General features: G+C 41.8%; 1 protein-coding gene across 1 annotated transcript; it reads right to left on the bottom strand.

Annotated features, from left to right (window-relative positions):
- Window positions 1–1,918: 1,918 nt before the first annotated feature.
- On the bottom strand, window positions 1,919–25,530 carry LOC100610757 (arf-GAP with GTPase, ANK repeat and PH domain-containing protein 5-like). The gene is given in 8 exon segments (XM_054659495.2): window positions 1,919–4,374; window positions 5,015–5,066; window positions 8,362–8,397; window positions 10,992–11,092; window positions 18,703–18,737; window positions 21,396–21,464; window positions 23,750–23,818; window positions 24,188–25,530. Coding segments are annotated over 8 exon segments (2,061 nt in total). The 5' UTR covers window positions 24,411–25,530; the 3' UTR covers window positions 1,919–2,898.
- Window positions 25,531–25,801: the final 271 nt, after the last annotated feature.

The following is a 25,801-nucleotide window of genomic DNA, read 5'->3' as shown; positions in this document are numbered from 1 at the left end:
GAACTGGGATTAATCAGAACATGGCAGATTAGCATCCAAGATGGAATTGCTTTATTCTCATTCAAGGTTTCCCTCATTCTTCACTCTCCCCATGCTGGTCACCTTGCTGTTTGTTCCTCAAACACATATGAAATGCGTTTCTGTCTTGGCAGTCATCCTGCTACCTGTAATGTCAGCACTGCTTTCTGTTGTCCCTTCAGTCAGGTCACTGTTCAAATAGCTCTCTAGACAGGCTCTTCCTTATCATTCTACTTAAAATAGCCCCCAATCACTCTGTGTCCCTTTAGCCTGCTTCCTCTTCCTGCTATTTCATGCTACCTGAAAAAATACTTGAACTTCCTAGAACATAAGCTCATAAAAGCAAGAACTGTGCTCCACCTCTCCTCTCCTCTACCCCAGCACTCAGAAGAGCAACAGAGTCAGCATCCAGTGAGTGTTCATGAATCAAGTCACTGCTTGGCAGAATTCAGCACTGGGACCACAGCCTCGCCTGTCTTCAACTCTTTCTCCTTCTGCTTTTCCTCCTCCCACTCTAGTAGCCACTCTTCTGGGGGCTTGTCCCTTAAATGATTAGTCCTTACCGACCTATTTTCTGTCCACTTTATCTGTTTTTGAGAGAGGGTCTCACTCTGTTGCCCAGGCTGGAGTGCAGTGGCATGAATATGGGTCACTGCAGCCTCCACCTCCTGGGCTCAAGTGATCTTCCTGCCTCAGCCTGCCATGCCATGTAACTGGGGCCACAGGCATGTGTCACCATGTCCAGCTAATTTCTTGATTTTTTTTTTTTTTTTTGGTAGAAATGCGTCTCACTTTATTGCCCAGTCTGGTCTTGAACTCCTACACTCGAGCAGTCCTCTCAACTTGGCCTCCCAAAGTGCTGGGATTACAGGCATGAGATACTGTACCTGGTCTTATTTTTTCTTTTCTTAAGATACAGGGTCTCACCATCTGGCCCAGGCTGGACTCAAACTGCTGAGCTCAAGTAATTCCCCCACCTCAGCCTCCGAAGTAGCTAGGACTAAAGGCATGAAACCACCATGCTTGGCTTGTCCAATTTCATTCTACACACTTTCTCGGTATTTCAACAGCTGCTGTTGCTCTTCATTCTGTAGCTCTACATCAGATTCATGCTCTAGTCCTGTATATCCAAATGATGACTAGAGGCTGCCGGCTCTGCTCTTTCAAAGGCACAATGAGCGTAGCCCGTCTACAAAACTCTCCCTTTTCCAATCCAGCTTTCCCTCCTGCATCACCTATCTCTCTACATCTGGAACCAACGGCAGCTGCCTTCATAAGGCACCTCGGTCTGGCATTCGGAAAACCACCCTGTCTTGCCAGAGCCGCTTGGTCTTGGGTAGCAAAAGCTGTATGCAATCTAAATCAAGCTTTCAATTATGAGAAATCACATTCCTTCTTTTCCCTTTGTAATATACTCGTGTTTTTTTTTCCTTTCTCAATAAGCAAATTGTACCACCATCTTATTCTGAGATGCTCCTTTTTAAAAGCTGTAGATCACATTAATGGAAGTGTTTACTGCTGGGAATATTTTCCATGTGCAATGATCTGTAACCCTCTTTTTCTTTTCTTTTTTTTTGAGACCGAGTCTCGCTCTGTTGCCCAGGCTGGAGTGCAGTGGCACAATCTCCGCTCACTGCAAGCTTTGCCTCCTGAGTTCATGCCATTCTCCTGCCTCAGCCTCCCAAGTAGCTGGGACTACAGGTGCCCGCCACCATGCCCAGCTAATCTTTTTTTTGAGATGGAGTCTCGCTTGGTCGCCCAGGCTGGAGTGCAGTGGTGCAATCTCAGCTCATTGCAAGCTCCGCCTCCTGGGTTCACGCCATTCTCCTGCCTCAGCCTCCCGAGTAGCTGGGACTACAGGTGCCCGCCACCACACCTGGCTTTTTTTTTTTTTTGTATTTTTAGCAGAGATGGGGTTTCACCATGTTAGCCAGGATGGTCTTGATCTCCTGACCTTGTGATCCGCCTGCCTCGGCCTCCCAAAGTGCTGGGATTACAGGTGTGAGCCACCACGCCCAGCCATGCCCAGCTAATTTTTTGTATTTTTTAGTAGAGATGGGGTTTCATGATGTTAGCCAGGATGGTCTCGATCTCCTGACCTGGTGATCAGTCCACCTAGGCCTCCCAAAGTGCTAGGACTACAGGTGTGAGCCACTGCGCCCAGCCGATCTGTAACCCTCTTATCTCAACTAGCTGACATGATTACTTCACATCCAGTTCAATTTATAAATTAAGAGAGGTGCCATGGGCCTGGCACGGTGGCTCACGCCTGTAATCCCAACACTTTGGGAGGCCGAGGCAGGTGGATCACGAGGTCAGGAGTTCGAGACCATCCTGGCTAACATGGTGAAACCACGTCTCTACTAAAAATACAAAAAATTAGCCAGGTGTGGTGGCAGGCACCTGTAGTCCCAGCTACCTGAGAGGCTGAGGCAGGAGAATGGTGTGAATCCGGGAGGCAGAGCTTGCAGTGAGCAGATATCACGCCACTGCACTCCAGCTGGGGCCACAGAGCAAAACATGGTCCAAAAATAAAGATAAAAATGAAAAAGAGGTGCCGTGTGTACAAAAATCAATGCATATTTATGAACTTTTTTTCAAATATATTTTCACACATCTTATCTAAATGCATAATACAGAAGCCTGTGTGACTTGGGCAATGTGGCCAGGAGGGCCTGAGACTAACACATCCACCTCGGCAAAAGGACATAAAATATGTCTTACGGTCAGAAAAATCAACATTTTGTGTATTAGTTTATGAAAAGTACTGAAAATGCTATTATAAGCTGAATTTGTGATTTCCTTTTGAAATTCTGAGTTATCTTTATTTTTCCCATTTTGTTTTTGCACCAAGGAGACTGCAGTCAAATAAAACAGATACTACACGCACTCGTCGGGGCAGCCGTACTGCAGAAGCACGTTGATGCACTCCTGGCTGGAGGCCTGCCGGGCGTAGGTCAGCGCTGTGTTCCCGTGGGCATCTCGGGCCATGACGTCCACCCCGTACCAGATCAGGAGCTGCGCCAGGACCACATTCCCCTTGCGGCAGGCCAGATGGAGCGCCGTGCAGCCATCTCCCTCCCCACAGGTCTCGTTCACCTCCTCACGGGAGCCATGTGCCAGCAGCAGGATGGCTGTCTGCAGGTCCTCATCAGCGGTGGCCCGCAGCAGGTGCTGGCCCAGGGACAGATCAGTGCAGGGTAGTGGGGCCAGAAAGAGCTTCTCCTCATATTTGGAACGGATCCACCGTTCCTTCTCCTCCCTCGTGGACTTTACTGAGGGTTTTGTCCGCCCCTGGCTGCTCCCTTCCCAGATGCTGTTGGCTAGGTCATTGCCAATAGATGACATAACCTTCCTGAGCTCAACTGGCCAGTCATCCAGCTCCAGAGATCGCACACGGGAAAGGCGGGTGCCAAGACTGCGGTGGATTCCTGAGCATTCAATACACATGAGGACTCCCAAGTTCAAACTGGCCCACTTAGGATTCTGGGTCTCACAGTCCACACAGTGGGAGTTCCCACGCATGTTTTGGATCGACTGCAGGGCCATGGCCTCACTCTGGCTGGTCAGCTTGGACTTGCTTTTACTGCTCTCGCATGATTGCAGGCTGGCCAGGATCTGGCTCTGGATGGCTTGGACCCAGGCATCCCGCTCCTCATACGTCGTGGCTTCAAAGTGTCACGTTTGGCCAGTGGCAGACACAATCATAAAGTTGTTGGTGCTTTTCTTCTTTAGGTGTTTCTTTTTATTGGCATGAGGAGAGGGGGGCGGGTTGAGCTTGGGGCTGGTGGTGCTGGAGATACTGGGGCTGAAGCATATGGAGCCACCCAGCCCGGTGTCCATGTCCTTGGATAGGCCATTGCTTTTAGAGCTGGAGATGGGTGCGCAGGCCGATGTGGCTAGGGATGGCCACTTTCCTGGGACTTTGATGGTAGATGTCTGAAGGTCAATCTCTTTTTTATGAATATTCCTCATATAATCACCTAAGCTTGAATAATAGGTGAGCACGCCATTGGAACACAGGGTGACATATTTCTTTTTCCATGTCTTCAGCCATTTCCCACTTCGCTTTAAGAGCATGCCCTGTTTAATGGGGATGGCTCTGCCGCTCCCGATGGCGTCAGCATGATTCTCCGGGGCTTTCCTCTCTTTGTCTGGGTCACTCCCTTTCTCAGATGTAAACAGGTTGGACCAGCGCATGGACCGCTTGCAAACGGGCGTGGGTGTGTTGGCAGTGGGAGGAACACTGAACTGAAGGTCCTCCTGGCTGGTGCTGGGAGTTGATGGAATGGAGGAGGAATAGTTATTTAAACTCCCACCTCCATTTCTTTTCTTCGTAATGTGCACAGTGGAAACCTGTGTGGAACAGAAGGAGGAATGGCTTCAAAAATTGGGTAGTGGCTTGCAGGGTCCTATAGACAGCTCACAATTACCTTTTAAAAAGATACATTTTCTGGGCCAGGCATGGTGGCTCACACCTGTAATCCCAGCACTTTGGGAGGCCAAGGTGGGTGGATCACGAGGTGAGGAGTTCAAGACCATCCTGGCCAACATGGTGAAACCCTGTCTTTACAAAAAAAAAAGAAAAAAGAAAAAAAAATTACCTGGGCATGGTGGCACACACCTGTAATTCCAGTTACTCGGGAGGCTGAGGCAGGAGAATTGCTTGAACAGGGACCTGGGAGGCAGAGCCTGCAGTGAGCCAAGATTGCGCGATTGCACTCCAGCCTGGGCTACAGAAAGAGAGTCCATCAAAAAAAAAAAAAAAAAAAAAGATATATTTTCTGTTGTTTGGATAGTATATTTACTCATACTAGCTCACTAACTAAACAGAGCTGCAGATCAGTTCTTACTCCAGTACATTCTTTATACAACACTTAAGATGACTAAATGCAACATGAAATGGGGAAGATTTAAAAAAAGATGGCTTTGACTTCGGCATGAAACAGATACAAGTGTACGATGACAATACAACCTCAATAAAAGTGCCACTTACCGCAAATGAGTGTAACTGTTCATCAAGTGTCCTCAAAGATCTATCTGCATCTCTATAAAATAAGAAAGCACATTACTTCAAAAACTGTTAATATCTTGGTATAATATTTGTTTAGTAAAATACTGCCTCCTGTGTGCTTTGGTGTTTACTTTACCAAAGCAGTTTTTACGAATTCTTCTCCTGGATCCTGACTTGCAGAGGCTTTCCTGACTTCTTCTTTCTCAGCACATCATGGCCTGTACCGTGAAGCCTTTTATATGATAACCAGTCAGAAATGCCCATGAGTGTTGGCTCTCCCTAACAGGCCATGGCAATAAACCAAACATATTTTCACTCTTCTAACCACACACTGAAACACAAGAACGTTCTACAAAGCAGTAGTAGTAAACGTTAATAAATGTAAATGTGATTCAGATTTCCTAGCTTCCTTTCTCTTTAGTTCTCTGTAGTATACTCTCATGATGTATTTATGTATTTTCTGTTGTTTGAGTGACAAACTCATCTGCCTTTTTAAGAGGCCAGCCAGTCTTTGATGAACTTTAAACTTTGTAAAACTAATGCATTGTGCCTGTGTATAAACCAGTGGTTCTCCAAATGTGCTCTGTGGACCTCTCGGGATCCCGAAGATCCCTTCCAGAAGGCCTAAGAGGTCATAACTGTTATTTATTTATTTTTTTTTTGAGACTAAGTTTTACTTTTGTTGCCCAGGCTGGAGTGCAATGGTGTGATCTCGGCTCATGGTAACATTCGCCTCCCAGGTTCAAGTGATTCTCCTACCCCAGCATCCCAAGTAGCAGGGATTACCTGCCACCACTCCTGGCTAAGTTTTGTATTTTTAGTAGAGATGTGGTTTCACCATGTTGGCCAGGCTGGTCTTGAACTCCTAACCTCAGGTGATCTGCTTGCCTCGGCCTCCCAAAGTGCTGGGATTACAGGCCTGAGCCACTGTGCCTGGCCAATACTGTTCTGAATCATACTAATTAAACCTGAGAAAGCTGATGAAAAATTTTAAAAATTTGTGAAAGTAATACAAAGTCATTGCCTGCTTTTTCGTTGACACTTGCCATGATTGTATAAAAGCAAAAGTGGGTACAATGGCTGGTTTCTCAGCATAAATCAAGGCAGTGGTACCAATTACATTAGTAGTCATTCTATTCTTCACTGTCCCCTACAGGTAAAAAACACAGCCTGAATTTCTTAAGAACGTCTTTGATGAAGCAGTAAAAATTAATGTTGTTAAATCTTGACATGTCTCTAATATTCTGAATAAGTGGAAAGTTAACCAGAAGGGCTTTTTTTGTTTGTTTTTAAAGAATCCATGATTTAACTGTGAACTGAAAAATCACTTTTTTCACAGAACATCATTTTTATTTAAAAGTACAACTGGGCCAGCGCAGTGGCTCACGCCTGTAAAATCCCAGCACTTTGAGAGGCCAAAGCAGGCAGATGGCCTGAGCTCCTTCAGGAGTTCGGGACCAGCCTAGGCAACATAACGAAACCCTGTCCCTATCAAACATATAAGAAAATTAGCCTGGTGTGGTGCCACACATCTGTGGTCCCAGCTACACAGGAGCCTGAGGTGAGAGGATTGCTTGAGATGAGATCATGCCAATGTACTCCAGCCAAGTGACAGAGTGAAACTCGGTCTAAAAAACCAGTTCAACTATCATTCTCAAAAATAAATGAAGTGAGAGGTTGTCACTTCAAGGGAAATACGTATTTGTTCCCAATGATAAAATTTAAGCTTTCCTGTGGACTTTGAAAAACTTGTTCCTTCTACTGTAGGCTTGGCAGCTTTTCAATACTTAAAGGCGTGTTAAAGTAAGATTGGTGGTTAAACTAAAAGCGATTTTTGACACAATAAAACATAAACCAATATATTCCAAGTAACTAATGCATGATATTATAAATGCAAGTATGGAGCAAAAGATCCATTTACTGTGCAAGAAAGATCAATGAGCACTGATGGAATAAATTTATTAATATGTAAAATGCCACCGTAACTAATTTAAGAAACCACCACTTGTGAAGTTTTGATTTAGTGTTAACAAATACCCACAACTGTCTGAAAACTTTAAAAATACACCTTCTACCAACTACATATTTGCATGAGGTTAGGTCATCTTATTGCTTCTTTTTTTCTTTTTTTGAGACAGAGTCTCTCTCTGTCACCCAGGCTGGGGTGCAATGGCGAGATCTCGGCTCACTGCAACCTCCACCTCCCAGGCTCAAGCGATTCTCCTGCCTCAGCCTCCCAAGTAACTGGGACTACAGGCATGCACCACCACGCCCAGCCATTTTTTGTACTTTCAGTAGAGGCGGGTTTTACCATGTTGGTCGGGCTGGTCTCAAACTCCTGACCTCAAGTGATCCACCCACCTCAGCCTCCCAAAATGCTGGGATTACAGATGTGAACCACCGCGCCCCACCAGCTTATTGCTTTTTTGTTTGTTTGTTTAGACAGAGTCTTGCTCTGTCACCCAGGCTGCAGTGCAATGGCACGATCTCAGCTCTCTGCAACCTCCGCCTCCCAAGTTCAAGCGGTTCTCCTGCCTCAGCCTCCAGAATAGGTGGGACTACAGGTGCGTGCCACCATGCCCAGCTAAGTTTTTGTATTTTTAGTAGAGACGGGGTTTCGCCGTGTTAGCCAGGATGGTCTCGATATCCTGACCTTGTGATCCGCCCGCCTCAGCCTCCCAAAGTGCTGGGATTACAGGCGTGAGCCACCGTGCCCAGCCTCTTATTGCTTCTTTAAAGCAAATTGCAAAGAAAGCTCTAGAGAATCCATTTGTCTCCTATTAAGCTCAACATGAGAGACTTTAAATAATATAAACACATGACACACTTTTTACTCAACTTTTTGTTGTAGAAAAGTTATTTTTCAATGAAAAATTTCTGTTAACAATACTGTTCTCAAGGAATATTTTCTGTTGTTATAACCTGGGTCATGGGTTACTACTGACATCTAGTTGGTAGAGGCCATGAATACTACTAAACTCTCTGCAATGCACAAGACAGTCCTCACAACAAAGCATTATCTAGCCCATAATATCAACAGTGGTAAGGCTGTGAAATCTAAACTAAAAATAGATTTTGAAAAAATTTCAATTGTGTAATTCTACCACACTAAATATCAATATAATCAATATAAACACATACTCTTTGAGATTCTCAATCATTTAAGAATTATGAGAGTCTTAAGGAACAAAGAAAATACAAATAATTTGCTTCGATATTTTAGTAGGCACAATACACCTTATGACGTCTAGAGCTGTGACCTAACAGTGAGCTTGATATCTTGCAAAGTAATTAGCTAGAATAACAAGACAGGTTTCTAAAAAGCTCACCTTTGTGTGATATGATGAGGTATCTCCAAGGTCACACTGTGGAAGGAAAAAAAATGTATAACAATAGATGTTATCATTTGTTAGGCCTGAAGACATTATTTAAAAGGGGGGCAGAGGAAGCTCTCCTAGCGGCCCTGAAATTCAAATCTTCTAGTTCAGAACAGTACCATAAGGGCACTTTGTTTTCATTTCTTTGTTTTTTACAAAAATATGAGAACCAAAATGCAAGGAAATATGCCGTTAGAAGACGCGTTTCTGTTGGTGATTACAATATATAAATAATAACAGATTTCCCTGTTATATGCTTTTCTACCCACGAAACCTTTCGTCCCATGCGATTTATTTTATGTATTTATTTATTTTTTGACCCAGAGTCCGTCTCTCTTGCTCAGACTGGACTGCAGTGGTGCCATCTTGACTCCTCACAACCTCCACCACCCAGGTTCAAGCGATTCTCATGCCTCAGCCTCCCAAGAAGCTGGGACTACAAGTTTGCGCCACTATGCTCAGATAATTTTTTTGGGGGGGGCGGGGGGGGTGGATGGAATTTCGCTCTTGTTGCCCAGGCTGGAGTGCAATGGTGTGATCTCGGCTCACCACAACCTCTGCCTCCCGGGTTCAAGAGATTCTCCTGCCTCAGCCTCCCAAGTGGCTGGGATTACAGGCATGTGCCACCACGCCCAGCTAATTTTGTAGAGTGAGGCTCAAAACAACTGAGGGAAGGCAAATCTCAATTCTACTAATAGGTCTACACAATAATAGCACTTTTTTAAAAGCCTGTAACATTAGCATGTGAGATGGATATGTCTATAGTGCTTCAAGTAGTTTTCATCTCTGAAATAATTTTAAAATCACAGAATTTAAAGTTACATGCTTGAAAGGACCAATGACCTCATGTGACATTTAATTCAACACTCGTTTTACAGATCAGGGAAACAGAGCTTAAAACTGACTTGCCCAAGGTCCCACCAACTAGGAGCAGTTTCTCGTCCTAAACTCAAATTAAGCAGTGGCTCTCAAACTTTGCTGCACATTAAAATCGCCTGAGAAGCTTTAATATCTGCCTCATCTTCAACATGAGGCATTTTTATTGAATTAGTATTGGGTATGGCTTTGGGCATCAAGGTTCTTGGTAAACGTTTCCCAGGTGATTTCAATCAGCAGCAAAGTTTGGAATGATTGAGCTGGGGTGAAAATCAGAATCTTCTGGGATGCTTTTCTTCACAGAAAGATGCCTCACATCCATCCCGCTTCTCCTAAAAGGCTTCTCAGTGCCTAGAGATAGAGGGAAAGTGGAGATGGGAAGATACGTGTGTTTGCAGACTTGTATTTTGAAAAAAACCTTGCATAAGTGATCTCAGCGAGTTCCACCTATCCCACTGACAACAGTGCACTACTGATTCATGATAAAACATTTTTCAAAGTATCTTCTTGAAGCCAATTTGCCCTATTAATTTGTTCAATAACTTTATTTCACCAATAGTGAATACACCAAATGATTATTTCTCAAACTTGCTGGTGGCAAATTAAAACTTACTATACTCTCAAAAGTAGACTTCTAAAAAGTAGAATAATGAGGAAAAAAGCACGAAATTAGTTTCAGCAAAATTAATCTTCAAAGCTGCTTTTGAATTATATGCTAACATATCAAAATCTTTGGAACTCAGAAGAAGCCAGGGACTCTAGTCAAAGTAATTTTTGTGTATGTGTGCTCAAAGATTTAAGAGACTTGGCTGACTACAGACATTTAGTGATTACTCAATAGGTCCCAAAGCTCAGGACTTGAGACAGAGTTTGAGTCCAGTTTTTGTTCGAAACACAATTTCCTCTCAACTATTGTTAAAAGGGAGGGAGGAAAGTGACATTATTATGAGTGTAAACTTGCCATTTTTAATTGAAGTAAAAGTTATTGACAATTGAATTAGCTAAAAAGGCTAGTGCATTTGAAACAAAATTGTTTATAAGCTAGTTATGTTTACAGAATGAAAAGTTAAATTAAAGATAAAGACATTAATATTCTAAATTAGCACTTTCCAAACTGTGTTCTAAAAATCAAGACTAATAACCCAAGGAGATGAGAATAATGTACACTGGACGGCCCCTGTGGAGCTGGTGGTGGTGTTGGTTGTTGTTCCTTTTAAAATAAACTTCATCTCAGGGTGCTCTCAAAGCGCATCTTTGTGGCCCACGAGGTGCTCATGCACAATGGGAGAAATTCAAATGCAGATACACTGTGGTGCCAGAAGAAGAAAAGCTGTTCCTTCTTCCAAGGATGATAATGTCCAAAGTAGTGCACACTGATTTAGGCCTATGATGCACTGAAAAACTAAGTTTCCACAAAAAACATTCAATAAAGGGAACCTATCCTTCTCACTGTGTTCAACATTGTCTAAAGGCATAAAGGCATCAAAAAGATACACTGTTTCTGGGATTGCTTCTTTGCTAACTGATTTTTCCTTCCACCACGACGTCTAAGATTAAAAGAGAAACTGATACTTAATATTTAGAATCTGGATATCCATATATGGTTGACTCCAATTTCTTAAACTGATTGCTGAAGAGGACAACCAAATGGCTGAAATAATTTTAGAATAAAGGAATCTGTCCCTCGGCAGCATAGTTGTACTCACGATATTATTGTCATTGTAAGATAATGCTGGCTGGCTGTGCTGTCATCAAGGAATATTGTCGAACACGAGCTGTATTGTTGACTGAAACGCTCAGTAGATACCTGAAGGGGAAGGGAAGTGTAAGTCAAACTTATCAAAGTGTATTTTTTTCTCAGTTAAAATGTCAAATGACAAAGCACTAAGATATGTCTTACACTCCATGAACTGCCTGAGTGTGGTATCATGTGCACTCTATAGAAAACCCATTGGAGGCTCTCAACTTCCAGAGATGATGTTTAAGATATGGGTTATAAAATGCTGCCCTTAATATGGTACCTGTCATCAAACCTAACAAGGATTTTATGAATTACCGTTAAAAATAATGGGAAAAGTCGGCTTCGCCGGGCGCGGTGGCTCACACCTGTAATCCTAGCACTTTGGGAGGTGGAGGCGGGCGGATCACGAGGTCAGGAGATCGAGACCATCCTGGCTAACATGGTGAAACCCCGTCTCTACTAAAAACACAAAAAATTAGCCGGGCGTGGTAGCAGGCCCCTGTAGTCCCAGCTACTCAGGAGGCTGAAACAGGAGAATGGGGTGAACCCAGGAGGCGGAGCTTGCAGTGAGCCGAGTTCGCCCGAGTTCGCGCCACTGCACTCCAGGCCGGGAGACAAAGTGAGACTCCGTCCCCCTCCCCCCAAAAAAGAAAAGTTTAAAATAAGATTTCATTCTTTTTCTACAGCAATAAAAAGCAGCCAAGAATTTCTATTACTTAATTACTTAATTAATTAATTAATTTATTTTTGAGACGGAGTCTCGCTCTGTCGCCCAGGCTGGAGTGCAGTGGCGCGATCTCGCCTCACTGCAAGCTCCGCCTCCCGGGTTCACGCCATTCTCCTGACCCAGCCTCCTGAGTAGCTGGGACTACAGGCGCCCGCCACCATGCCCGGCTAACTTTTTGTATTTTTAGTAGAGACGGGGTTTCACCGTGTTAGCCAGGATGGTCTCGATCTCCTCACCTCGCGATCTGCCTGCCTCAGCCTCCCAAAGTACTGGGATTACAGGCGTCAGCCACGGCGCCCAGCCCTTCTATTATTTATTTACTACGATAAAATGTAGTGTATTAAATAATCCTGCTACAAGAGCATTTTATTGCAGTGAATACAAGACTAATGCATTTACTAAATTACTAATCCTAAATGTATTATTTCAGGTGATATTGTTACAAAAGAAGTGTTTCAGATTCAGAGGCTCTGTGTGCCAGGGCTGCTAGGCCACCAACAATTGAGGAAGCCATAGGTTTCTCTAGTCCTATTTTCTTATGTGGAGGATAAAAAGAGTATCACTTAAATATTCTCTCACACCCTGAAAACAAATGACAACTTAAAAAATCTAACTTTCACTTCATGTTTAAATAAGACTGCCAAGACATGACTCAAATGAGACTCTCGGAGAATACTTTGCATTCACTTCAAAACTTGATCAATTTCATTCTATAAATCATCTGACCTGCACCTAGCCATTTTCCTGCTCTACCCCTGCTCTCTGCCTAGAATACTGCTTTTCTCTTTCCTTGCTTCAGCAAGCTCGACTCCATCTACCCTCTTGGATCTCTTTGTCGGCAGCCACACCAAAAAATGTATTTTTATACACTAATTAGTTGAATTCACCACTGCTTACAAGATGCTAATTCCTGCAGAGTATTCCCCTCATGAGAAAGTATGCCTCTCCATAAGAGTAAGGGAGGGCCCTTACTCTTCCTACCTCCAGCTGCTGAGCATAGAATTTTGAGTAAATCCAAAACTTCGACAAGTGTTTGACAATTCAGTTATCATTTGGAAGGTAAGTCTTACTACATTTAATTACAGAAAAAACACTACTAACAGTTTACTGTTTATAGGTATTATTTAAGATAGTCACAAAATAGAAACAAATAATCTAACGTCAGTCAGCATAAATGAGAGTATGAAATTTTACCATATTTAACAAGAAATGGAAGGGGTTACTTAGTAGTTTTAAGGTTTAATGACAAAAACTAGAAAATAATCGTACCTAGTAATTTAGTAAGTCAAAACCAAAGCCTTACCATCAAAGGTGCAGTACCCATTGGATGCGGATGCCCGCGCACTGACTTCTTCTGCTGTACCTGCTGCCTCTCATTTTAACCCATTAAAAATACTAAAGTTGTTTTCCCTGTAGACATCTTTCACCTCCTTGGTTAGGTCTATTCCGAAGTATTTTATTTTATTTTAGTTTATTTTTGCAGCTACCAGAAAAGGGGTTGAGTTCTTGGTTTGATTCTAAGCTTGGTCGCTTCTGGGGTATAACAGAGCTACTGATTTGTGTACATTAATTTTGTCTCCTGAAACTTTGCTGAATTCATTTATCAGTTCTAGGAGCTTTTTGGAGGAGTCTTTAGGGTTTCCTAGGTATATGATCATATCATCATCAAACAGCAACAGTTTGACTTCCTCTTTACTGATCTGCATGCCTTTTATTGTTTTCTCTTGTGTGATTGCTCTGGCTAGGCCTTCCAGTAGTATGTTGAATACAAGTGGTGAGAGTGGGCATCCTTGTCTTGTTCCAGTTCTCGTGGGGAATGCTTTCAACTTTTCCCCCTTTCAGTATTATGTTGGTTGTGGGTTTGTCATAGATGGCTTTTATTACATTGAGCTATGACCCTTGTATGCTGATTTTGCTGAGGGTTTTAATCATAGAAGGATGCTGCATTTTGTCAAATGCTTTTTCTGCATCTGTTAAGATGATCATGTGATTTTTTTTGTTTTTAATTCTGTTTATGTGATGTATCACATTTATTGACTTGTGTATGTTAATCCATCCCTGCATCCCTTGTATGAAACCCATTTGATCATGGTGGATTATCTTTTTTTTTTTTTTTTTTGAGATGGAGTCTCGCTCTGTTGCCCAGGCTGGAGTATGCAGTGCGGTGATCTTGGCTCACTGCAACCTCTGCCTCCGAGATTCAAGCGATTCTCCTGCCTCAGCCACCTGAGTAGATGGGATTACAGGTGAGCGCCACCACGCCTGGCTAACTTTTGTATTTTTAGTAGAGATGGGGTTTCACCATGTTGGCCAGGCTGGTCTCGAACTCCTGACCTCATGATCCGTCCGCCTCAGCCTCCCAAAGTGCTGGGATTACAGGTGTGAGCCACCGTGCCTGGCCGGATTATCTTTTTGATATGCCGTTGGGAACTACAAAACATTGCTGAATGAAGTCATGGACACAAACAAATGGAAAGACACCCCATGCTCATGAATGGGTAGAATGAATATTGTGAAAATGACCATACTGCCAAAAGCAATCTACAAATTCAATGCAACTCCCATCAAAATACCACCATCCTTCTTCACAGAACTAGAAAAAACAATCCTGAAATTTATATGGACCAAACAAGAACCAGCATAGCCAAAACAAAACTAAGCAAAAACAACAAATCTGGAGGCATGACATTACCTGATTTCAAACTATACTATAAGGCCATAGTCACCAAAATAGCACGGTACTGATATAAAAATAGGCACATACACCAATGGAACAGAATAGAGAACCCAGAAATAAACTCAAATACCTATAGCCAACTGATTTTCAACAAAGCCACCTAAAACATAAAGTGAAGAAAGTAAACCCTATTCAACAAATGGTGCTGGGATAATTGGCAAGCCACATGCGGGAGAATGAAACTGGATCCTCAACTCTCACCTTACACAAAAATCAACTCAAGATGGATCAAGAACATAAATCTATGACCTGAAACCATAAAAGTTCTAGAAGATAACATTGGAAAAACCCGTCTAGACACTGGCTTAGGCAAAGACTTCATGACCAAGAACACAAAAGCAAATGCAACAGAAACAAATAGGTGAGACTTAAGAGCTTCTGCACAGGAAAAGGAACAATCAGCAGAGTATACAGACAACCACAGAGTGGGAGGAAATCTTCACAGTCTATACATCTGACAAAGGGCTATTATCCAGAATCTATGAGGAACTCAAACAAATTACAATTACAAAAATATGGAACCAGCCCAAATGCCCATCAATCAATGAGTGGATAAAGAAACTGTGATATACATATATATATATATGTATATATATATACACATATATATGTGTGTATATATATACATATATATATATATATATATATATATATATATGAGGAATACCACCTCAGCCATAATAAGGAATAAATTCATGGCATTCCCAGCAACCTGGATGGAAGTAAGACTATTATTCTAAGTGAAATAACTCAGCATGGAAAACCAAATATCATGTTCTCTTTCATACCTGGGAGCTAAGCTATGAGGATGCAAAGCCATAAGAATGATACAATGGACTTTGGGGACTTGGGGGAAAGGCTGGGAGGAGGGTGAGGGATAAAAGACTACAAATTGGGCTCAGCGGATACTGCTCAGGTGATGGGTGCACCTAAATCTCACAAATCATCACTAAAGAACTTAGTCATGTCACCAAATGCCACCTGTTCCCGCAGAAACCTATGGAAATAATAAATAAATAAATAAAGTACAGCATTTTTCTCAGCAAACATAAAATAAAACAAAGACTAAAGTTCATATTTTTCACTCTCCTTTTGGGCAGGACAAATTTTAGATAAGTTTTTAAAGAATTAGTAACTTTTTTCCTTTTTCCGAGACAGGGTCTCCCTTTGTTGCCCAGGCTGGAGTGCAGTGGTGCAATTATAGTTAACTGCAGCCTCAAACTCCTGGGCTCAGGCGATCCTATGCCTCAGCCTCCTGAGTAGGTAATACGAAAGGCGCATGCCACCAGGCCTGGCTAATTTGTTATTTAACCTTTTTGTAGACATGAGGTCTTGCTATGTTGACCAGGCTAAAAATGAACAAATCTTAATTAACTTAAATATTTCTAACACTTTGGGCATTCAGGAAAACAGCTCCATCTATGTTGTGAAGTAATGGGAAGCATATGGCAGTGGATAAACTTTGAATGAAAATATTAAACAAGGCCTTAGGAGAAAAGTGTAATATGCTTATTATAGATACATTAATTTAAAAAATTCTCTGGCTTGATATCATTATACTCAAATTAGACTTTGATTTAAACATAGGTCCTAAATTTGGATTAAATATAATAGATTGACCACAAATTTATTTCGTCTCCTTCAGGAAGCCTCATTAGTCATAAAATAAAGGTTACACCCATGACCAGCACAGAAGGTTGACAGAGATAATTTTTAATAAATGCTGAGACATAAAAAGTAGATAAAGGAGTGGTAAATAACACAGAAACACAACTTTGGTGCCTACAGAAAGTGACTGGAACAGAAGCGAGCCAGTTTGTCTTGCAGAACTAAAGGCAGGTTGTGAACTTACAGGCAAATGGCACTTTGGAAAGTAGGGTAAAATGTAAAAAAATAGCCAGCAAGGTCAGTTGCAAATCTCTAACTAGAGCCCCAAGTCCACCTGTCCTTCCATCTGACAAGAAACTTAGATGTGTGTTCTCTGGATATATCAAACCTGAGAATTTCTGGCTCAGAGATACCATGGCTTAAACCTGAGATATAAAGAAAACTGTACACCAAAAATGGAACTCCAACTTTCTTTGCTAACTCTGCTTTTCCTTTCCAGGCCTGCTTTTACTTTCCAGGCAGAAAATTGGGAGATCCTTCTCAGAAGAAACTGAAATGTCTTCAATAAAGATCCCCAGATAATATACTGAGGTCTCCCAAATGAAAAGCTAGTCAGGCTTCTAAGGCCTCACACTGAGTGCTATCAGTTAACAGAAATCCTGCTTCCAAATAAAGCAGGCCAGGGACCAGCACACATTGGAGGGAAGCCTCCAAGAAAAGAGATCAAAACAATAGAAAAAAGGAATTGATAGGACCAGTCAAAATCAGGAGCAAAACTTTAAAAAAAAAAATCTTAAAACACTCTCAAAAAATATAAAATTCAATAGAAATAGTAGAGGATAAAGTCACAGAATATCCCAGAACTAGAATAAAAAGACAAACTGAAAAAAATAGAAGGGGAAAAATTAAAAATCAATGCAGGTGTACTGGTCTAAGCAGCCTAGCATCTGAATAACAAGACTATCAGTAAAAAGGTAACAGAGAAAATAAAAAAGAATTCTCAAGAAGAGATAGTCTGCAGGTTTAGTAGCCTCAATAAAATGAAAAGATCCCCAACAAGCTGTTATAAAATTTCAGAACCTTAGAGAGAGAGATTCTAAAAAGCTTCCGCAGATAACTAAAACCTGGTTGTAAATAACGTATCACACACTGGCAATAGATTCAAGAACAACACTGTAATAAGAGCACAACTGCAAAATGTCTTCAGAACCATACAATTTAGATTCAACCTAGAGGTGTACTCTCTATCAAAGAGAAGGGATTTTAACATCTCCACCTAGGAAAATGTGTTCAAGTACAACTAGAGATGATAACAGGACAGAAGGAAACACAGAATCTAGGACTCAGGCGATCCCACACAAGACAGCAGTTACGTGAGATCCCAAAAGACTTTAAGGAGTTAGCCCAGAAAAGCAGACATCGAGCATATCTAGGGAAACCCACGCTATATTGAACTAGGATGACAAAAGGCCAAAGAAAGTTGCCCCCCACACACACATAAAAAGGAACAGATGTGTTTTCGCAGATGGAAAATATCTTTGAAAGGCATGTGATAAATGCTACAATACTTGGGGGAAAAACAGCTGTTAGAAAATAGGCAAATGAATATACTCAGAAAATTAGCTTCATACTAAAAAATAATGGATGTGAAAGCAAACAGAGCACCCAGCGGCTACTTAACGATATTTGGGTAGATAAACTAACGTAGGCTAGGAAAAAAGAAGATCCAGGAGAATTGCAGAAGTGCTCAGATTTCAGAACTGTTTCAGAGACAGGATGAAGGACATGGAATGCAGAGGCACAGTGAAAACACCATATGACTTAGCAGTGAATAATATTTGCAGAGTCATAATCATGTAAATATTACTGATTTAATTAAAAAGTGTGCTACAATTGGAAGAAACACAGGGAGAAACATAAGATCATGGTGTAGCGGGGAAGGTACGCTTTTACCTGCTGTGATAGAAAGTCAATAGACAGTGCTGGCAATTAACTTAGCTATTCTATTTTTGTTCTTTCATTAAAAATAAGATTAAATATTTAAGGCCCTTTTTTTTTTTTTTTTTTTTTTTGAGACAGAGTTTCGCTCTGTCGCCCAGGCTGGAGTGCAATGGCGCAATCTTGGCTCACTGCAACCTCCGCCTCCTGGGTTCAAGTGATTCTCCTGCCTCAGCCTCCTGAGTAGCTGAGATTACAGGCATGCACCACCACGCCCGGCTACTTTTGTATTTTTAGTAGATACAGAATTTCACCATGTTGGTCAGGGTTGTCTCAAACTCCTGACCTCAGATGATCAGCCTGCCTCGGCCTCCTAAAGTGCTGTGATTACAGACGTTAGCCACCATGCCCAGCCTTAAGGCAGATCTTTTGAACCAGACTATTAAAATTTAACTTAAATGTCTGAAATCTTTAAAAGGTGGACACGCTAAGCTAAACACTTTTCTGGATAAATTTAATACTCAGGAAAATAGAAGAGATTTAGAAAATCCACAAAAAGAGGTCCATGCTACCACTGCCAGGTCCACATTGTAATTTAAAGAAATCAAGAGAGACATCCTTTTATGTCAAGCTATCAATTTCTTAACTATTTGAGTGTTTACTTACATAGTTTGTACAGTTGCTTCTTCTTATTTCTACAACTAAGAATAAAAAAAAAAACTGGTCACTTCTGATACAAATACCATAAAATAAAAGTAGTTGTTAATATCTTACTGATTACTCCTATGTAAAATGAGACAAAATTCCATTTAAAAAATAATTTTCAATAATTTATAATTTAAATTACCTGGCATGATTAATTTCATAAGTCAAATCTAAAAACTTAGTTTTTCATTTAGTTTACTTTTTGTTTCTATTACATACAAATGAAAGAATCCTCATGTACAAAAGAAAAGGGCAAAAAAATTAGGCCAGATGAAAAATTTAGCTAATAAAAAGTTTAACTGTTGCATATATGAGCCATGATCCATTAGTATTCTCTCATTCTGCATTTACACATAGCTTACTTTAATTATCAGACTCTAAGAGCTAACAGCTCTAAGAACTACTTCCTGACCAGACACCTATCTCTAGATGCAACAGAATCCCTGTAAGCATCTTGAACCACACTTAGTGGTTATCTACTAATATGTCACTAAAAACAAAACAAAATTAAAAAACGGTCATTACACAACTGGAAAGTAACCTATCTTAAATTTTTTTTTTTTTTGAGATGGAGTCTCACTCTGTCACCTAGGCTCGAGTGCAGTGGCGGGATCTCAGCTCGCTGCAACCTCTGCCTCCCAGGTTCAACCAATTCTTCAGCCTTAGCCTCCTGACTAGTTGGGACCACAGGCATGTGCCACCATGCCTAGCTATTTTTTTTTTTTTTTTTTTTTGTATTTTTAGTAGAGACAGAGTTACACTGTGTTAGCCAGGATGGTTTTGATCTCCTAACCTCGTGATCCACCCACCTCAGCCTCCCAAAGAGCTGGGATTACAGGTGTAAGCCACAGAGCCTGGCCTAAATTTTGATGTTAAAATGAGTATACAAACCTAATTGGACATGGTGTCTGCAGCACAAAAAATCATTTTTTTTTTTCCCTAAAAAGAGGCCAGAATAATAAAAGCCCCAAGAGGGACTTGGGCCATGCTTTGTTTCCTACACTGCCTCTGCCTTTGATGCTGGAAGGGCCTTGTAGGCAAAAGTTCCTACCACTGAAGAGTGAGGGACATGGAATAGCTTTTCTTTTACTGCTTCCATGCTCTCTAGGTGTGAGAAGCCCATGGCTCTGGAAGGAACTGGGAAATACAATTCTGATATGTTTTGGATATGTTGCCCCTCCAAGTCTCATGTTAACATGTGACCCTTAATGTTGGAGATAGGGCCTAGTGGGAGGTGTTTGGGTAATGGCAGTGGATTCCCTATGAATGGCTTGGTCCCATCCCCATGGTAATAAGCAAATTCTCATTATGGTAATTTAAAAGACTGTGGTACTGGCCAGGTGCGGTGGCTGAAGCCTGTAATTCCAGCACTTTGGGAGGCTGAAGCGGGTAGATCACTTGAGGTCAGGAGTTTCAGACCAGCCTGGCCAACATGGTGAAACCCTGTCTCTACCAAAAATACAGAAATTAGCCAGGTGTTATGGTGCCCACCTATAGTCCCAACTACTCGGGAGGCTGAGGCAGGAGAATTGCTTGAACCTGGGAGATGGAGGTTGTAGTGAGCCAAGATCGTGCCATTGCACTCCAGCCTGGGCAACAGAGTAAGACTCCATTTCAAAAAAAAAAAAAAAAAAGAGTGTGGTACCTTTCCCCTTCCCCTCTCTCCTCCCTCTTTCACCGTGTGGAAACACCTGCTTCCCCTTTGCCTTTTATCATGATTGTAAGTTTGCTGAGGCCCTCACCAGAAGCAGATGTTAAAGCCATGTTTGTACAGCCTGAAAATCTTTGAGCCAATTAAACCTCTTTTTGTTATAAATTACCCAGCCTTAGGTATCTCTTTATAGTAATGTAAAAAATGAAGACAAATTCTAACCAGAAATAACTGACTCAAGATGGGCAAAGTCTACTCAAACTATAAAAACAAAGGTTACAAACTCCCGTGTTTTACTGTGCTGCATTACTTCGCATATTATTATAGAACCCTCACTTGTATTCTTGCTGTTTAAGTCAACTGGAAAACTTGGCTGTGTATGGCTTGTTGGCAAATAAATGAGGATTTAACATAACATTAAGGGAAATAAGCAGGAGTAGGGCATGTTTAAATTTACATTACATCAAATGAAAAAGTTAATAACCTAAAACTTTTGAGTAGCATGAACTTGGATGTGGTAAATGAATGTGGTCAGAGGACTGTGTAAGAGGAGGCCCAAATCACAGATTCAATCCCTGATGATAAACAACTATGTTTTTTAAATTGTTTAAATGAAAACCAAGCTGAAGCCTAAGTTCTATCATTCATCTTTAAAGTGTACTTTTTGGAGCAATGGAAAAGGGATTATAAATAAAGATAAATCCATTAATTATAAATAAAGATAAATCCAAGAATTATAAAGAGAAATCCATGACTCCTCCATCACATGACAAATTAATTGTGTTGATAAAAAGATGGCAAAATGTATAAACAAAAAGGTTACACGTTTTCACTAACATCATAACAACTAAAGGAAAGTATATCACATATTAAAATAAGACAAGTGAACATGTGAAAAGGTGAAAAATTTAAACCAATATGAGTTTTTCTAAATACTTTCTATAACCTGATCAAACAAGAGCTTTTATTCTTTCTCTTGGCGGAAAAAACAATGTCGTCTCACCATCTGTTTGAGAGTTCCTCTGGAATATTGTGCTTGCCTCTGGATTGGCAGAAGGGTTAAACTCCAAAGCTATATGCATAGAGGAAGAAAAGAAAAAAAGATGTAATCATTGATAAAAATTTATCAACTCGTTTATTCGACTGCTGCATTTAGGCTATTTCACTATCTCTACTTTGATTCTTATCCATTGAAATGAATGTATAGACATAAGATAGAGCCAGGCAAGATGGCACATGCTTGTAGTCCCAGCTACTCAGGAGGCTGAGATGGGAAAATCACTTGAACCCAGGTCAGGAAGTTGAGGCCAGCATGAGTAACACAATGACACCCTCCTTTATTTAAAAAAAAAAAATGAAGAGGTAAATTTTGGCTTTGAGTTGTGTAAAATCAACTTTGCATAAAATAAATCAAGATGGCAGTAAGTTTTAAAAGACAGGTCTATTTTATAGGCAAAATATAAGATGTATTCTAGAGTTTTTAAAATTTTTAAAAAGTAAATTCATCATATCTGTCACTTCCATTTCATTCTGAGGACACAGAACCTTAGTTCTCTTGAGTAGCTGTCTTCCATAGTCATGTGATATCTCTAAGTTTTCATTTCTTCATTAGCAATACATAGGGAGAACATACACAGGCCTTATTTGTATTGGAAAGGGCCAAGTGAGACATACATAAACTGTGTTGTAATCCTAAAGAATGACAATAAAGAGCCACTTTTGGGCTCTCATCCAACACTACCCATCTACTAACTGGTGTGTAACATCCATCAGGCTTTCCTAACATCACCAAGCAGAGTATAAGTTTACACAAGTACTTACATGCTTTGTATATAAAGGTACAATCAATTAATTCACGTAATACATTTGTTTATTCTAAAGCAATCCTTAAATATCTTGAAATGTGAAGATAGTACTTCCAAGTTACAAAGTCACACTCATAATGAGTCTTAATTATCCTACCTCTTTAAAAATTAAGAGCCCAACCAAAGTTTAGAAGAGCTGTAAGACATTTCCTCTACAGTAATGAAATCTCTGGCATTTAAATGAAACCAATAAGCCAACTGGATTTAATATGTTTATGATGCAATGTTTTCTATTTTGAAAATTTCAGTTTTTATTCAAGAACTATATTATTACCCAGAATTACTTTTACTTAGATTCATCTCTTTGCAAAATTTTAGAGGCAAACCAACTAATTGTTTTCTGTTTTCTACCGGCTCCCATCCCCTGCCTCTGCCAGCAGTGTAGAGACTAAAAAACTCCAACTTTCTTTCCTTTTTTTTTTTGTGAGACAGAGTCTCACTCTGTCACCCAGGCTGGAGTGCATTGGCGTGATCTCTGCTCACTGCAACCTCCACCTCCCAGGTCCAAGCAATTCTCCTGCCTCAGCCTTGTGAGTAGCTGGAACTACAGTCAGGCGCCACTACGCCCAGCTAATTTTTGTATTTTTTTTTTAGTAGAGACAGCGTTTCACCATGTTGGCCAGGCTGGTCTCGAACTCCTGACCTCAGGTGATCCGCCTGCCACAGCCTCCCAAAGTGCTGGGATTACAGGCGTGAGCCACCAAGCCCAGCCAAAACTGTGACTTTCTTATCTTTGAACAAGATGCTATTGTCAGGAGGGGAAGGGAGAAAGGGGGAGCCACGGCAACAAACACTCTTACAGGGAAGGTCTGACATTTTAACCTGCAATCTTTATATTACACATTAAAAGTCTACATTGACGTTTCATGTCTTTTGAAAGTTTTGACCATGAACCAATCCCCACCTCTCTTTTAGAACAAGGAGGTAAATAAAGTCTGTTAAGTCACCAGAATAAATCTGGAGACACATTTTCTGTTAAAGTAAGAATTTTAAAGTAATCAGAGCCTCATAGGTAAACTCCTTTGAGAAACCCCAAACACACACACACAACCATTTTTCTGCAGCCCCGGCTGTGACATTTTACACCTTTCACAATTATTTTAAGCACTCTCCTTTTTTCTTTTTCCTTCTGTGTTCAAATTACAGTTAGAAGAAACTAAGCAGCTTCTATCAAGGTGACTTAAAGCAGCCCATTAAGAATACCATATAGCCTCTCCCGTGGCAACCTCCATTCTGATTTTAAATAAGAAATCCCCAAATATTTGAATAGGAACTGTCCTGAGATTTGGCTACTTTAACAAAGGAAACAATTAGGCACTTACCTGGTTCCTTCACTTAGGTACCATCTGGATAGGTACAAAGAAAAAATAAGATGGGTACTGAAAAGTTGGGATATCTGAGTTTTTATTGAGAAAAGGAGGCGAATAGCTCAAAGAAGCCTAAACAAAGTCCCACAGGATAATAAACAGAGCTACAGACACTGTTGTCTCACCATCTGTTTGAGAGTTCCTCTGGAATATTGTGCTTGACTCTGGATTGGCAGAAAGGTTAAACTCCAAAGCTATATGTATAGAGGGAGAAAAGAAAAAAGATATAATCATTTATAAAAATTTATCAACTCATTTATTCAACTGCTGCTTATTCGACAAGAGCCATAAATAAATGGTCCCATGCCAGCCTGGGAGAATGAGATGAGAGAGCAAGAACTGGGCGATTGGGATGGGAGGCGAAAAGAAACTGACTGGACTCGGTGGGGAAAGACTAAGGGGTGGGAATTCAAGGCAGAGCCAGCTTTTATTCCTGGCCAGCCCCCGGGAAAGCTGGCTACAAGCAGAAAGGAGCTCGAAGTGGGGGATGCCTCAAAGGGAACCTTGGGGACAGCAGCAGCCAGAGGCAAACCGAGGGTAGATGGCACCTATCACCTCCTTACCTTCAGGCATCTCCCGGTCATGAATGTGGTGCATGTGGAGGTCCTCACCAACTTCAACAGTCACCTCAGCAGGCTGTACAGCAGCAGCCATGGGCGCTCCTGCCATCCTGTCACCAGTTCCTGCCTCATAGATCTCAGATTCAGAGGGACACACCGACCCCTGCTGCTGGTCAAACTCGAGGCTGACGCTAGGGTGCACACGACAGGTCAGTATGTTCCCCATGGGGTGCCTCTACTGTCTGCCACCACCTGTGCCTCTGCTCACAGCTTTGGCCACGCACTCCCGCTGTCCTAGGCCGAGGCTATGCTGCACTTGCAGAGATGGTTTTCCCGCTCCTCGCCTGCCCACCTCACAGCGCGGCCCCGGGCACCAGCCCTGGCCCCAGCCCCGGCCCCGGCCACGGCCCCAGCTAGGGCTGCGGGCCAAGGCCCGCACCCTGCTGCCTCCCCTGAGTTGACTTGTCTGGGAGGGTGAAGACCAGCCGGCTTATTTAATAGGCTGTGAACCCAACAAGCGCTGAGAGACACAACAACTGCCTGAAGAGAGAACAGACGGAGCTCCTCCTCCTTCTGTAGTCACCTACAGACTGAAGCCCACTGGTCCCAGGTGGGAGCCCAGGCATGTGGCACACAATGCCCCATCCCACACTTCACAGTGCCCTCCCCGACAGCTCACAGTGCCCCACCCTGCCTGCCACCCCTCCCCAACAGCTCAGAATGCCCCTGCCTTGGCTGCCCCACCCTGTGGCTTATGATGCTGCTGCTCTCCTGGCCCCTCGTGCAGTGCCAGTGGGACTAAGGTTTTCATTCATCACCAGCTTCCTGAGATTTTAGTCCTAAGAAAAGCACAGGGTAGTTCATTACTTGAAGCCATCTTCCTCTATGAGTTCTATACAAAGCCTCAGTAGAGTGGGTCCCATTAGCAACCAAGTTGAACGACTTTTATTGGCTGACTGAATATAGATACACCTGAATTGTTGACTGCTTTTGTAACTAAACACTCCTCTCCTGTCTTCCAACGAGTGGTCATTTTTGTCCGCAACTTGACCATAGCAATCCCTGGGGCCCTAGCTCTACCCTCAATAAAGAGTTATGGCTGTGTGTGTTGAATGACACCTTAGGACCCATCCTGCCTCCACCTCCTTCTCCATAAAATAGAAACCTAACTTGTCCCTCCAAGCTCTGAAATGCTGAAACTTACCAACTCCCTTTTCTCCCCACTATTTCTTCCTTCCATGGCAGGGACTTTCAGATTTTCTTTCTTTTACTAACAAGGCACTAAGCATGATTTTCTCATATAAAATCGAGAGCCATAAAGTGGCTTACCACAGTCCTATTTCAATAAAGATGAATACTCGACATCTGGCAAGTAGTGTGTGCCTGACACTGTGCTATGCTCATTTAACCCTCAGAAACAATGTCATTTTACAGATTTTACTGAAGGAGTTGAGATAGAGAAGGTAAGTAACCTCCCCAAGGTCACATGGCTGCTAAGGGTGGGGCCACAATTTGATCCCAGGTAGTCTGAATTCCCCAATTCCTGAAGCGTGATTATCGGAAAGCACATTAGTCTGTTTCACACTGATATAAAGAAATACCTGAGGTTGGATAATT

The sequence above is a fragment of the Pan troglodytes genome, chromosome 8 (assembly GCF_028858775.2).
Source record: "Pan troglodytes isolate AG18354 chromosome 8, NHGRI_mPanTro3-v2.0_pri, whole genome shotgun sequence".
In the NCBI taxonomy this organism is placed as follows: domain Eukaryota; kingdom Metazoa; phylum Chordata; class Mammalia; order Primates; family Hominidae; genus Pan; species Pan troglodytes.
This window is presented reverse-complemented; position numbering and strand designations above follow the sequence as displayed.